At 39.1% G+C, this 16,783-nt stretch overlaps 1 protein-coding gene across 27 annotated transcripts in view; it reads right to left on the minus strand.

Annotated features, from left to right (window-relative positions):
- Positions 1 to 2,045: 2,045 nt before the first annotated feature.
- Positions 2,046 to 16,783, minus strand: part of ZNF674 (zinc finger protein 674) — a 46,202-nt gene continuing 31,464 nt past the window's right edge. For 22 of the 27 annotated variants that reach the window (XM_016942716.4, XM_016942715.4, XM_063804620.1 and 19 more), the window contains one exon: positions 2,046 to 3,708. In XM_016942716.4, the coding sequence (XP_016798205.1) occupies positions 2,216 to 3,708 (1,493 nt within the window). In that variant the 3' untranslated portion in view covers positions 2,046 to 2,215. The remainder of the gene's footprint in view (positions 3,709 to 16,783) is intronic. The other 5 variants (XM_063804603.1, XM_063804619.1, XM_016942720.3 and 2 more) reach the window with 1 other exon arrangement.

The raw sequence follows: 16,783 nt of genomic DNA on the forward strand, positions 1-16,783 counted from the left end.
GGTCATTTTAAGAAGAGAATGATGTTACATATTAAAGACAAAGCTGAGTGGCAAAATGGATGGGAAAAGAAAATAAGCATGCGTAAGATACACTTTAAACGATATACTTTATTGGTGATTTCTGGAGACTACAATCAAAAAAATTTTTACACATCAATAATCCCCACACTCAAATGCCAATTTACTTAATAATTTGGTGTATTTCTTTCCTAGCTTTTTCCCTCCACACTACACAGATATACCTAACTTTTTGTTCCATGTGTTTATCTATACACACACACTCACCTATGAAATAGGTGAATACAAATTTATACTTATATAGATTAAATACAAATTTATACTTATATGTGCATATAACTTTACTCATCACAAAATTTTTATATGTCAACCACCCAGAATCACTGATATAATGGTTCATATACTTCCTGTTTTTACAATATTAATCATATGGTTATTGTTTTATAATATTTTTTACTTAATGATTTACCATGAACATTTTCCCAAATTTGCCAGTAGTCTTAATTGGTGCATGTTATTTCACCTAACTGACATACCAATTTTTAATCATCTATCATTGGATATTAAATTGTCTTATTTTTTCACTACTTTAAATAATACTGCTGTTATGGAAGATACTCTGAAAATTTTAAATCTTATATTGCTTCACCATAAAATTATTACTCTTTATTAAAACATGGAGAATTTTAAGTTCTAAGCACTGTTCCTAAGGAAGGTATGTAAAATCTTACTATGTGCCCTTTCTGTAATGGCTTTGCATTTTTGCACTGAAGATATTGATGAATAATATACGTAAGGTCTCCTGTTTGAGAGCTTTGTTTCAGGGATCCTGATGACTCATCCTCTCTTACCCTATTTCAGGAAGCATTTTTTCTATTTGTTTAGGAAAATAATCTGGGAGTTTGCCCCACATAGGATATTTTAAGCTTTATACTGTTCTTTTAAAAATGTCATACTCACTGAGCGTGGTGGCTCTCGCCTATAATCCCAGCACTTTGGGAGGCTGAGGCGGGCGGATTACCTGAGGTCAGGAGTTCGAGACCAGCCTGCCCAACATGGCAAAACCGCGTCTCTACAAAAAAAAAAAAAAAAAAAAAAAAAAAAGAATTAGCCAGGTGTGGTGGTGGGTGCCTGTAATCCCAGCTACTTGGGAGGTTGAGGCAGGAGAATCACTTGAACCTGGAAGGCAGAGGCTGCAGTGAGCCAAGATCGTGCCACTGCACTCCAGCCTGGGTGACAAGAGCGAAACTCCATCTCTAAATAAATAAATAATCATACTCTACTCCACAGTGAACATATCTTAAATTTATAATTGTTTGCCACCTCTACACCTCTTCCACAAAATGTTTGGTAAAGAACATGGTAAGTGTGGTGGCTCATATCTATAATACAAGTGCTTTGGGAGGCAAAGGTGGGAGGATCAATTAACGCTACGAGTTCAAGACCAGCCTGGGCAACATAGCAAGACCCTGTCTCTATTAATAAAAGAATATAGAGCATGATTCCTCTCATTTCTACCATGGGTTTGTTTATTTATTTATTTGACAAGGTCTGGCTATAATGCCCAGGCTGGAGTGCAGTGGCACGATCTCAGTTCACTGCAACCTCTGCCTCCTGGGCTCAAGCCACCCTCCTACTTCAACCTCCTGAGTAGCTGGGACTAAAGGTATGCACCACTACACTCAGATAACTTTTGTATTTTTTGTAGAGACAGAGTTTTGCCATGTTGCCCAGGCTGGTCTCAAACTTGTGAGCTCAAGCAATCTGCCCACCTCAGCCTCCCAAAAGTGCTAGGATTACAGGTGTGAGCTACCTACCACGCCTGGCTACCATGGTTTTATAAGCTCACTAAATTCTTAGTTTTCCTCGGCATACATACTCTGATAAAGTGCCATTTAAATTATTTCTGAAGGCTTTCCCACATAACTACATTCAGTTTTGCCCCTTTTGAATTATTTGACATACAGTTCTTCACTCCTGGGTGAAGAATTCTGGGTGAAAAAACTGATCACATTTATTGACACCTCTGGAATTATACTTTTGTACTTTTTATTAAATTAAACGAACATTAACATATGAAGAATTTCCAATATTCTGGACATTTATAAGATTACTCGCCATGATTATTTGACAAATAATGAGACTAGTGATAGTCAAATGACAACTACTAGTATAATTATCCCACTCTCAAGTATAATCATAGGTTTTTATCTCCTGTGTGACTTCTCTGATGTTTAATGAGAGTTGACTTCCCACTGAATGCTTTCCCACAGTCTCTGCATTCATAAGGTTTCTCTCCTGTATGAGTTCTGTGATGCACAATGAGAGTTGATTTCACACTGAAGGCCTTCCCACATTCACTACATTTGTAAGGTTTTTCTCCTGTATGAATTCTCTGATGTTTGATGAGAGTTGACTTCCTACTGAAGGCTTTTTTACAGTCAGTGCATTCATAGGGTCTCTCTCCTGTATGAATTCTCTGATGTTTAATCAGTGGTGACTTCTCACTAAAGGCTTTCCCACATTCGTTGCATTTATAGGGTTTCTCTCCTGTATGCATTCTCTGATGTACAATAAGGGTTGACTTCTCCCCAAAGGCTTTCCCACATCTTCTGCATTCATAAGGTTTCTCTCCTGTATGACTTCTATGATGGACAGAGAGGTGTGACTTTCCACTGAAAGTCTTCCCACATATACTACATTCATAGGGTTTCTCTCCTGTATGAATTCTCTGATGAACAGAGAGGTGTGACTTTCCTCTGAAGCTTTTCCCACATTTACTACACTCATAAATGTTCTCTTTTGTATGAGTTCTCCAATGTTTAGTGGGACTGGGCTTCTCATCAGAGGCTTTCCCATGTTCACTGCACTGAGGTTTCTCACTTGTGTGAATTCTTTGATATATAAGGCTGGACATAGTACATTTAATACCTTTATAAAATGCTTGTCTAATGTGTGTTTTTTCATGTCTAATAAGATGATATGAACTCTTAAAGGCTTTTGGACATTTGTCACATACAAATGGTTTCTCTCCTGTATGAGTTCGTTGATGTTTAATCAGAGTTGACTTCTGGATAAAGGTTTTTCCACATTCACTGCATTCATAGGGCTTCTCCCCTGTGTGAGTTCTCTGGTGTGCTATGAGGGTTGACTTCTGGCTGAAGGCTTTTGCACATTCACAGCATTCATAAGGTTTCTCTCCGGTGTGAGTTCTTTGATGTACAACTAAGTTTGCTTTCTGGATAAACACTTTTCCACATTCAGTACATTTGTAGAGTTTCTCCCCAGTTTGACTTCTCTGACTTTTTCTAAGGGCTTGCTTTTGGTGGAGGGCTTTCCCTCGTTGATTAGGGTCAAAAAATCTCTCTGCAGGTTGAGCTTTATGAAGATTATAATGGAGGCATACTTTCCAATATGCCTTACATCCATCATCTTTCTTTCTTACATAGCTTCTATTTTGACCAAGAAAGTTTAAATGATGTTTTGAACACCTTTCCCATGAATAATATTTTGGGAGTCTTTGTTTTACAGAAACAAAGTCTGCGTTGAGATAAATGATTTTTCTACATATTTTACATTCTTGACCACTTTCATCCTTCAGTGTTTCCTTGCCTATGAATGCAGCTTGCCACAGAAGTTTGTCTTGGCTTTCCTTGTAGTGATCTATCTGCTCATCAACTTGCCAGACTTCTAGAAGAAAATGCAATGAATCATCAAACTTGTCTTCCCACTATAATTTATGAAATAACTAATCCCTAAATGCCCAAGCAGTGAACTCCTATCAACATGACTTGAGCTGATGTGGATGGAGGACCCTTCCCATGTCCCAGGCTCAAAATCAAGAAAAGAAATGTATTAGGTATCAAAATGAAGTGGGAATTTAAAGTGAGAGAGTAAACAGAACAGCTTGAGGATTTGAAGGGGACCATAAGGCACAAATGTTCAGGAATTCAGCAAAGTCAGAGTGTAATTTTGGCTTAAAGCTTATATATATATATATATATATATATATATATATATATATATAATACACATATAATTGTATATGTGTGTGTGTGAGTGTGTATACATATATGAAAGGTTGCCACTGCTATGAACCTACCAATAACAAGACCAACTTTAAAAATTTTTCAGTTTATAGGCTCTGTACTATGCTTGTAATCATTTGGATTGAGTTACAGAATTAGGCTTTTGATGTCTTATATATAACATCCTTCTTGCCAATTTCTCTGGCTAGTGGGGAATCCTTCTAGTTCCTGTTTAACAAGCATGGGAGCCCTTGTAGTTATATATATATATATATATATATATATATATATATATATACACACACACATACACACACTCATGTCTTTATAGCTGAAGACATCACAGAACTTCTAGGGAAAACCAACTCTCACTGAGGAGTTCACAGTAGAAAATTTAAAACCTGGCTGGGCGCGGTGGCTCAGGCCTGTAATCCCAGCACTTTGGGAGGCCGAGGTGGGTGTATCACGAGGTCAGGAGTTCAAGACCAGACTGGCCAACATGGTGAAACCCTGTCTCTACTAAAAATACAAAAATTAGCTGGGCGTGGTGGCAGGTGCCTGTAATCCCAGCTATTCAGGAGGCTGAGGCAGGAGAATTGCTTGAAGCTGGGAGGCGGAGGTTGCAATGAGCTGAGATCCCACCACTGTACCCCAGCCTAGGTGACACAGCAAGACTCCGTCTCAAAAAAAAAAAAAAAAAGAAAAGAAAATTTAAAACCTTAGAAGGAACTGATCCATCATTAGAAAGAATTGACCGATACATTTAAATATACTCACATTCCTAGAACTGTAGATAATAGAACAATCTGTACTTTAAAATAAGTATATTTCAAATGTACAAAGATAAGGTAAGAACTAGACTATGAAGGAAATAGCAGGAAATTTTGAAAAAAGACAGATGAGTATTTTTAAGGTAGGCATTATTTAAAAAAAAAAACTCTAAATAGGTTGAACAGTAGACTAGCCACAGATAAGACAGATTTAATAAATTAGATGACAGATCTTGGGAAATCACTTAGTCTCTAATAGGCTTCCCTTGGCATAAACATCACACATGTTGGTGCATCTTTGATACTGGAGTTAGAGTGTGCTCTGTGTTCATGATAGGCAGACAGCATAAGGAAGTTAGAGTGTGCTCTGTATTCATGACAGGCAGACAGCATAAGGAAGCCTGCACATGGATGCCTCCAGATTCTGCCTGTGCCTTTTTCCCTTATAATCCAGTTGTTTATCACTACTACATCACTGTAATAAATCTTACCCATGATTACAACTATATGCTGAGTTCCATGAATTTCTCTAGAGAATATCTGAGTATGGGAGTCGTCTTGGGGACCCCTGATCTAGGCAGTATTTGAAGATACAATGACTGATTCTTTTCTAAAATGGAAGAAAGGCATGTATCCTACCACTGAATGTCCAAAGTCCTTGAGTGTGGAAAATAAACAAGTCTGCACTTAGACAAAGTTCAGTGTAGCCACAAGGCTTTCAAGTCAGAAAGAAAATATTGTAAGCTACCATGAATAAGTAAAAATATCCCCTATAAAGAAATAATTATATCAACATCAGACTTCTTCAAAAAAGAAGCCAGAAGATTAAAGAATAATATCTTCTCTGTCCCGAGACAAGCTTTCATCTTAGAACTCTATACCCAGATAAATTATCATAAAGAAAGATGACAAAGACATTTTTGGACAAGAAAAGACAAAGAATTTGCCATACACAAAACCTGGCTAAGAATAATGCTTGATACTTCAGTAATTCAGAAAGATAATGACTAAAGAGGAAAAAGGGGGTAAAGAAAATCCAGCAAAGGCAAGAAAAAAGAAGTAATGAAAAGCAGGCTATGTAGAAAATATACTAAAAGAAGAAATACAAATATAGTAATTTCACAATAACTATATATTAACCCTATTAGTTAAATGCCAGCCATATCAAATTGCATTTTTAAAAAATCAGCTCCATGTTTTCAGAAGACAATTAGGGCAAAATGACAGAGATGTGTTGAAAATAAAATTACGGGAAAAGCTACATCTGGCACTTAGTAACCAAAATAAAATTGGCAAGATAATGCTTATATGCCAAAAGCAAAGAAGGATCAAAGATGAGAATATTATAAAGCAATTTTCACTTACAAAGATGTGAAACTCTTAAATATACATGGCAAATTGATTCCACTTATGACGGATAAGAGGTAATACATTTAGTATTATTGAAAATATACAGCCTGGGCAACATGGCAAAACCCGTCTCCACAAAAAAATACAAAAAATTAGCTGGGCATGGTGGCGCACACCTATAGTCCCAGCTACTTAGGAGGCTGAGGCAAGAGGACTGCTTGAGCCCAGGAGGTCAAGGTTGCAGTGAGCCATGTACACAACACTACACTCTAGCCTGGGTGACAAAGTAAGACCCTGTCTCAAAAAAAAAATACACACATGTGCACACATGCACACATATACACACATACACACACATGCCTTACTACCTATTCCACTTGTAGTTCATACCATAGGGAAATTATGGCAAATTTTAACATGTACAAGAATGACAACAAAATATTAGAAACCACCAAATATCCACCAATAAAGGTATGGAAAGTGAACTATGACACTCATATTTCCGCTAGCACAGCAGTTAAAATAAATGATCTAAATCTAAAGTATCAGCATAAAGCTCAAAAGGTAATACTGAACACAGAAAGCAAGTTGCAGAAAGATCCCTATAATTTTTTTTTTTTTTTGAGATGGAGTCTTGCTGTTGTCACCCAGGCTGGAGTACAGTAGCGTGATCTCGGCTCACTGCAACCTCTGCCTCCTGGGTTCAAGCAATTCTCCTGCCTCAGCCTCCCGAGTAGCTGGGATTACAGGCACCTGCTACCACGCCTGGCTAATTTTTGTATTTTTAGTAGAGACGGGGTTTCACCATGTTGGCCAGGCTGGTCTCAAACACCTGACCTCATGCGATCCACCCGCCTCGGCCCCCCAAAGTGCTGGGATTACAGGCGTGAGCTACCGTGCCTGGCCAAGATTCCTATAATTTGAGTGTAACAATCTGGTAATTTTACAAAAAGAATTCTATATTGATTACAGGTACAAATATATGTAGCAAAAGTATAAAAACATAGATTAGAAGGATACTCACAAAATTCATGATACTGTTTACCTGGGGAGGAGATAAGAGGAATAGGCCTCAGGGGGGGAAAAATGGGACTTCAACTTTATTTGTAAACCTCTGTTTCTTTTCTTATTTTTTTAATTTTTTTTATTTATTTATTTATTTATTTATTTATTTATTTATTTATTTATTTTGAGATGGAGTCTCCCTCTGTCGCCCAGGCTGGAGTGCAGTGGCGGGATCTCGGCTCACTGCAACCTCCGCCTCCCGAGTTCAAGAGATTCTCCTACCTCAGCCTCCTGAGTAGCTGGGATTACAGGTGCACACCACCACACCTGGCTAATTTTTGTATTTTTAGTAGAGACGGGGTTTCACCGTTTTGGTCAGGCTTGTCTTGAACTCCTGACCTTGTGATATGACCGCCTCGGCCTCCCAAAGTGCTGGGATTACAGGCGTGAGCCACCGTGCCTGGCCTGTTTCTTTTATTTTTAAAAAAATGACAAAATGTTAACATTTGCTAATACTGGGAAGGAAGTACAAGAGTGTTTGTTAAAATTATGATTTTCTGTACTTTTTTGCAGTTTTAAAAGAAAGGCTTTTAGGCTGGACTTCTGAAATGACAGAATGAGAGGAAGGACCTCAGTAAATCCTCTTCCCCCAAAAAGTAATGAAAATACTGGCAAAATCAAAAATTATCAAAATCAATCATTTCACGACTTTAGAAATTAACCAAAGGCAAACAATCAGTTAAAAATCATTTATTCAAGAAAAACTATGCCAGACGTGGTGACTCATGCCTATAATCCCAGCACTTTGGGGGGCCGAGGCGGATGTATCACCTGAGGTCAGGAGTTCAGGACCAGCCTGGCCAACATGGTGAAACCCTGTCTCTACTAAAAATACAAAAATTAGCAAGGCATGATGACAGGCGCCTATAATCCGAGCTACTCAGGAGGCTGAGGCAGGAAAACCGCTTGAACCTGGGACACAGAGGTTGTAGTGAGCCAAGATTGTGCCATTGCACTCTAGCCTCGGCTAAAAGAGCAAAACTCTGTCACACACACACACACACACACACACACACACACACACACAAGAAAAAAAAAACTAGTAAACCTCACTAAGAACAGCCAGGTCATGGTTCACTTGGCACTACTACTACTCTTCCTGCTCTCCCACTGGCTCCCCAGCTCCATGAAAACTGGTAGCCTCACAGCTACCCAAGGGGATGAACTGTTTTGGAGCTCTACCAAAAGCCCTATCCCCAGACGGCTGTTGCTATTTGATCTAACTTAAAGCTCAGCTCCAAGAAAATAAAGGACACTCTATGGTAACTCAAATCCACACAAAGAAATAAAGAGCACCAGTAAAGGTAACCTGTAGGAAAGTGTTAACACAGCAGAACTGATCTTTAGAAGGGCCTGCTCACAGGGCTGGCTCCTGGCTAAAGTCTGGGAACTTGGCTTGTGAAATATTCCCTATGTTGATATGATGGTTTTGCCTGCCTAGGGCACTGAACACCTGTTTTTCTTCTGGGAGCCTGGATGCCCGAACACTAGAGGCTGATGATTTTCTGGTATGATGTGCCTATTTTTAGTGGGTCAAAGTGGACTTGCCCACAGACAAAGTGAAAGGAGCTTAACAAAAAAGGCCTAGCTTGCCACTTGGATGTGCAGTGCAGCTGTCTGGCCCTGTAGCATCTTGGCTTTGCATGGGAAAAAAAAAAAAAAACTATCCCTGTGGGGATTTATTTCCTATCAGGCACCCAGAAATACTGGTGGCAGTCATCCCATATGGGGATATGTCAGAGCACCTGAGATAAAGGGGGTAAAATCTTATAAGCTGAAACAGAGAAAAAAATTATATCAAGTATCAATAATCAGAATAGCTTTACACTGAAAATTAGATGACAATGGAGCAATGCCTTCAAAAGTCTAAGGGAAAGACATTTCCATCCTAGAACTCTACTTCAAGCCAAACTCTCCATTAGGAGTCAAACACTTGTAGACATCCAAAAATCTCAAAACTTCATCTCCCATGGACCTACATCCTTTCTTACGAAAGTACTTGAAGACTGTGCTCCAACCAATGAGGAAGGGGGCATGGCATAAAGAAAATATGGAACCCAGCAATGCAGAGGGTGAAGGGAATCCCCAGAGTGACACTGAAGAGCAATGTCAGGATGGTAGCTGTACAAGAAGGAATGAGGGTAATCCACCCAGATGAGAGCAGGTCAGAAGGCTCTAGAAAAACTCAGGGATATGACACTGAGGAAACCCTTGATATCTCCAGAAGCGCTCAGAGTCACTCTAGACAACTGGTGATAAGTATATGGAGAAAGAAACAAATGAAAGAAACAAAACAAGCCAGGAGAAGTGGTTCACTCCTGTAATCCCAGCACTTTGGGAGGCTGAGGCAAGAGAATGACTTGAGTCCAGGAGTTTGAGACCAGCCTAGACTCTCAGTCCAGTGAGACCCCGTCTCTATGAAAAACTTAAAAAATCAGCTGAGTGTGGTAGTGCACAGCTATAGTCCCAGCTACTCGGGAGCCTGAGGTGGGAAGATCGCTTGAGCCCAGGAGTTTGTAGCTGCAGGCTGCAGTGAGCCAAGACCATACCACTGCACTCCAGCCTGGGCAACACAGCAAGACTCTGTCTCAAAAAAAATAATTATTAACCAAAGGAACACAGTTATACAGGGAAGGTAAATTAATCATAGATTACTATGTGGCTTGGCTGTGTATAGTATTTATATATACAGTAAGCCCTCTGTATCCATGGGTTTTATGTCTGTGGATTCAACCAACCAAGGATCAAAACCCACAAATACGGAGGGCCAATTATACCATGCCATTTTATATCAGGGATTTGAGTATCAATGGATTCTGGTATCCATGGAGGTTCTGGAACAAATCCCTTGCAGATACAGAGAGCTAACTGTATAGTCATATTGTAAAAAATAGTACTGATGGAAAACAAATTTATGGTATAATCACATTGGGACTATTGGGAAACAAGAAGTCTATGTACATACGCATGCCTTTGGGTGGGTGACAGGAGCAGCGTGGTGAGTTCAATCTTAACCTTCCACAGTGAAACATTTCAAATAAGTTTTGTAAAATATATGTAAGTTATAAAGAATAGTAATACCAAAAATAATACCTGGGTATCCACCACCCATTAAAACAAATTATAGTTATCTTTGAAGTTCTTCATATGCCCATTTCATTTTCTTTCTTTTCAGATAATCAATATCCTAAATTTTATGTTTATCATGCCCTTCACTTTCTTTACAGTTTCACCACATTTATTTTATTCTTTAAACGTCAGGCATGACCTACTTTAATAAAACTAAGAGTTTTTTTTTTAAATCAAGAGAATACTGCCTTAGGTTGGTAAATCGGACATCTCAGATGAAACATAATGGTCTAGAAAAATGACCAGAATTGACAGAAAATACAAGAAGCTTGAATAAATCAATAATTGTTATTTTAAATGATAAAAACTGACTCCATAATCAAGTCTTGCCATATCCAGATGGTTTTGAAAATGATTAGTATCAAACTCTCAGGAAACTAAATTTCAGTCACAGTTTCAAAAATTACAAGAAGGAAAAGTACTCAGTTTATTTTATGCAGCTAGTATAACCTTGGATACCAGAATAAGAGAAGAAAGTACAAAAAAAGAAAATCTAAGATCTATTTTACTTCTAAACATTAATGCAAAATTCATAGGTTAAATACTAGTAAAATCAATTCTAAATTAATTTTTTAAAGTAGTTTTTTCCAATTCTGTGAAGAAAGTCATTGGTAGCTTGATGGGGATGGCATTGAATCTATAAATTACCTTGGGCAGTATGGCCATTTTCACGATATTGATTCTTCCTACCCATGAGCATGGAATGTTCTTCCATTTGTTTGTATCCTCTTTTATCTCATTGAGCAGTGGTTTGTAGTTCTCCTTGAAGAGGTCCTTCACGTCCCTTGTAAGTTGGATTCCTAGGTATTTTATTCTCTTTGAAGCAATTGTGAATGGGAGTTCACTCGTGATTTGGTTCTCTGTCTGTTATTGGTGTATAAGAATGCTTGTGATTTTTGTACATTGATTTTGTATCCTGAGACTTTGCTGAAGTTGCTTATCAGCTTAAGGAGATTTTGGGCTGAGACAATGGGGTTTTCTAGATATACAATCATGTCATCTGCAAACAGGGACAATTTGACTTACCAAAACAGAGATATAGATCAATGGAACAGAACAGAGCCCTCAGAAATAATGCCACATATCTACAACTATCTGATCTTTGACAAACCTGAGAAAAACAAGCAATGGGGAAAGGATTCCCTATTTAATAAATGGTGCTGGGAAAACTGCCTAGCCATATGTAGAAAGCTGAAACTGGATCCCTTCCTTACACCTTATACAAAAATGAATTCAAGATGGATTAAAGACTTAAACGTTAGACCTAAAACCATAAAAACCCTAGAAGAAAACCTAGGCATTACCATTCAGGACATAGGCATGGGCAAGGACTTCATGTCTAAAACACCAAAAGCAATGGCAACGAAAGCCAAAATTGACAAATGGGATCTAATTAAACTAAAGAGCTTCTGCACAGCAAAAGAAACTACCATCAGAGTGAACAGGAAACCTACAAAATGGGAGAACATTTTCGCAACCTACTCATCTGACAAAGGGCTAATATCCAGAATCTACAATGAACTCAAACAAATTTGCAAGAAAAAAACAAACAACCCCATCAAAAAGTGGGCGAAGGACATGAACAGATACTTCTCAAAAGAAGACATTTATGCAGCCAAAAAACACATGAAAAAATGCTCACCATCACTGGCCATCAGAGAAATGCAAATCAAAACCACAATGAGATACCATCTCACACCAGTTAGGATGGCAATCATTAAAAAGTCAGGAAACAACAGATGCTGGAGAGGATGTGGAGAAATAGGAACACTTTTACACTGTTGGTGGGACTGTAAACTAGTTCAACCATTGTGGAAGTCAGTGTGGCGATTCCTCAGGGATCTAGAACTAGATATACCATTTGACCCAGCCATCCCATTACTGGGTATATACCCAAAGGACTATAAATCATGCTGCTATAAAGACACATGCACACGTATGTTTATTGCATCATTATTCACAATAGCAAAGACTTGGAACCAACCCAAATGTCCAACAATGATAGACTGGATTAAGAAAATGTGGCACATATACACCATGGAATACTATGCAGCCATAAAAAATGATGAGTTCATGTCCTTTGTAGGGACATGGATGAAACTGGAAATCATCATTGTCAGTAAACTATCACAAGAACAAAAAACCAAACACCGCATGTTCTCACTCATAGGTGGGAATTGAACAATGAGAACACATGGACACAGGAAGGGGAACATCACACTCTGGGGACTGTTGTGGGGTGGGGGGAGGGGGGAGGGATAGCATTAGGAGATATACCTAATGCTAGATGACGAGTTGATGGGTGCAGCACACCAGCATGGCACATGTATACATATGTAACTAACCTGCACATTGTGCACATGTACCCTAAAACTTAAAGTATAATAATTAAAAAATAATAAATTTATTAATTTTTAAAAATGCTTCACAATTAAGTAGAGTTTAGCACAGGAACACAAGAACACTTCAATATCAGAAATTTATTCACGTAATCTACCACATTAATAGATTAAAGGAGGAAAAACTGTCTTCTCAACATATGCAGAAAATAAGCATTCAAGAAAATACAACACTCATTAGTGATTTTTTAAAAAGTCTTATTAGGCCGGGTGTGGTGGCTCACGCCTGTAATCCCAGCATTTTGGGAGGCCGAAGTGGGTGGATCACCTGAGGCCAGGAGTTCAAGACCAGCCTGGCCAACATGGTGAAACCCCATCTCTACTAAAAAATACAAAAAATTAGCCGGGCATGGTGGTGGATGCCTATAATCCCAGATACTTGGGAGGCTGAGGCAGGAGAATTGCTTGAACCCAGGAGGCGGAGGTTGCAGTGAGCCGAGATCGTGCCATTGCACTCCAGCCTGGGTAACAGAGCGAGACTCTGTCTCAAAACAAAAACAAAAACAAAACAAAACAAAAGTCTTATTAACAAAATAGGACTAATAAAAGGGGCTCTTGATGAAAGATATCTTTCAAAATACCACAGCAGATATCATATTTAATAGTGAAAGCTATAGAAGTTACATCATTTCTGTGCCTCAGTTTTTTTCATATATAAAACAGGGATAACAACCAGCCTACTTTACAGGGTCATTGGGAGGATTCAACTATTTAATATGTGCAAAGCATACAGAACAATGCATTTGTGGCACATGGCAAGCATTCAAATGCTGCTTATTATTTTATTACAATCATTGTCTTCATGATTATTTCCACTAAAATCAGAAACAAAGAATGCAATATCATTGTATCTATTAAACATTGTACTACAGGTCCTAATTCATTGAGAGAAGAAAAAGAAATAAAATGTATAATTGGAAAAGACAATTGCCTTTATAAAGATAATTATTCACATAGAAGACCCAAGAGAATTAAAAAAGATTAGTATTAATAAAAGCCTTCAGAAAGATTTCTGTACACATTATTTCACGAATATCACTAGCATTCTCATATACTAATATTAACCAATTAGAAGATGTGATAGGAAAGAAGATCCCAATCACAAATGCAACAATAACTCAGAGGTATCTAGGAAGAAATTCAACAAAAAATGCACAAGATCTTCCTGAGAAAAAATTTGAAACATTATTAAATGACATAAAAGGATAACTGAGTAAGAGTTCACTGAAAGGAAAATTCAATAGTATAAAGATGCCAATTCCCAACCCACTCCCAACTCATTTCTAAACACATGCAATTGCAATTGGAATCCCAGAGTTTTCCTTGGAACTCAACAAACGAATCCTAAAATTCCTATGGGAGACCAAAGGATCAAAAGAGATAAGGGGACTAAAGCCTATTAGCTCTTAACAACATTAATTGATAAGAATGGTACAACAGGCCGGGCGCAATGGCTCATGCCTATAATCCCAGCACTTTGGGAGGCCGAGGCAGGTGGATCACCTGAGGTCGGAGTTCAAGACCGGCCTAGCCAAGATGGCGAAACCCTGTCTCTACTAAAAATACAAAAATTTGCTGGGCAGGGTGGTATGTGCCTGTAATCCCAGCTACTCAGGAGGCTGAGACAGGAGAATTGGTTGAACCCAAGAGGTGGAGGCTGCAGTAAGCCAAGATCACACCATTGCACTCCAGCCTGGGCAACAAGAGTGAAACTCCATCTCAAAAAAAAAAAAAAAAAAAGTGCTTGCCTGGGCACAGCAGAGCAACTGGGTTTTGGCCGGGCGCCACAGTGGCTCACGCCTGTAATCCCAGCACTTTGGGAGGCCGAGGCGGGAGGATCACCTGAGGTTAGGTGTTTGAGACCAGCCTGGCCAACAAGGTGAAACCCCATCTCTACTAAAAATACACAAAATTAGCCGGCCGTGGTGGCACATGCCTGTAATCCCAGCTACGCAGGAGGCTGAGGCAGGAGAATCATCTGAACCTGGGAGGTGGCAGTTGCGGTGAGCCGAGATCACGCCATTGCACTCCAGCCTGGGTCTCTAAATAAATAAATACATAAATTCCAGGCAGGTTTTAAGAAAATAAATAGCAAATATTTAAATTTTTAAAAAATTATATAAAAATATTTTTATGTGCTCAGCCCCCCCAAAAAAATTACTTAAAATTACACAAAAAGGGTCGGGCATGGTGGCTCATGCCTGTAATCCCAGCACTTTGGGAGGCCGAGGCAGGAGGATAACCTGAGGTCAGGAGTTCGAGTTCAGCCTGGCCAACATGGTGAAACCCCATCTCTACCAAAAATATAAAAAAAATTAGTTGGGCATGGTGGCACATGCCTGTAGTCCCAGCTACTCAGGAGGCTGAGGCAAGAGAATCGCTTGAACCCGGGAGGCAGAGGTTGCAGTGAGCCGAGATGGCACCACTGCACTCCAGCCTGGGTGACAGAGTGAGACTCCATCTCACACACAAAAAAAAAATTACACAAAAAGCAAACTAAAAATTGATACATTTGATTATTTTACAATTAAAACTTCTACTCAAAAAGACACCATAAACAACCTAGACTAAGGAAAGATATTGACTATACACAAAATTGAAATCTAGAATATACAAAGAATTCATATAAAGCAATAAGAAGAGACAAACTCAACAAAAACATGAATAAAGAATATGAACAGGTGGCTGGGCACAGTGGCTCATGTGTGTAATCCCAGCACTTTGGGAGGCCGAGGCAGGCAGATCACGAGGTCAAGAGATCGAGACCATCCTGGCCAACATGGCGAAACTCTGTCTCTACTGAAAATACAAAAATTAGCTGGGCGTGGTGGCACACACCTGTAGTCTCAGCTACTCAGGAGGCTGAGGCAGGAGAATCACTTGAACCCGGGAGGCAGAGGTTGCAGTGATCTGACATCGCGCCACTGCACTCCAGCCTGGCAACGAGTGAGACTCCGTCTCAAAAAAAAAACAAAAACAAAAACAAAAAAAGAATATGAACAGGTAAGCCACAGAAGAGGAAATCTAACTAGTCAATAACATATGAAATGATAAATACTTTCAATAGTAATCAGGGAAGTGAAAATTACAATAATATACCAATTTACCCTTGCCATATTACCAAAATTCAAAATCTATAATTCTGTGTGTGTGTGTACACGAGTCTAAATCACACACTATCTGTAACATTAATTTTGCCACATAAGGTCATAGAGCTTTGCATTTTAACATTGATGATTCCTATTCAAAAGCTGAATTCCATACATTTCACGAAGCTGTATCTGCCCACCTGGCTGCAATCCATGCTTTTAGGGGATTAATTTGACATGATGTTAAAACCAGCTCTTTTTATTTCAAAGACTGGTAATAAAATACTATCAAGTATTTTCCCAGTCCGCAGGCCTTTACGGGACTCAAAAGGAATAGGTCAAAACCACTTAATGTCCTTTATCTCTAACATACCCTTTAAAAGCATAAGAGTGTTGGCCGGGTGTGGTGGCTCACATCTGTCATCCCAGCACTTTGGGAAGTGGAGGCAGGCAGATCACTTGAGTCCAGGAGTTCAAGAGCAGCCTGGGCAATATGGCGAAACCCTGTCTCTACCAAACAAACAAACTTAGCCAGGTGTCGTGGCATGCGCCTGTAGTCTCAGCTACTCTGAAGGCTGAGGCAGAAGGATCAATTGGGCCCAGGAGGTTGAGGCGGCAATAAGCCAAGATGGCGCCATTGCTCTCCAGCCTAGGCAACAGAGAGAGACCCTCTCTCAAAAAATTTTAAAAAGAAGAAAAAGTATAAGAGTGTTAAGGTTAAAGACGCTAAGGAAAAAAATTTCTTTAGAGATAGCCATTGGAAAGCTGCGGCATTTTCTCTCTCCAATAGGTGAGTGAGGAGTGTGTTCACCCCACCCCAATCTGATGAGAAGGATTTCAAAGAGATGACCTGTTCGATGTACATCCACTAGACTTTAGGGGACACAGAGAACTTGGCACCTGTCTTTCATGTAGAAAAACTATAAATGACAGGC

Source organism: Pan troglodytes, chromosome X (assembly GCF_028858775.2).
Source record: "Pan troglodytes isolate AG18354 chromosome X, NHGRI_mPanTro3-v2.0_pri, whole genome shotgun sequence".
Classification (NCBI taxonomy): domain Eukaryota; kingdom Metazoa; phylum Chordata; class Mammalia; order Primates; family Hominidae; genus Pan; species Pan troglodytes.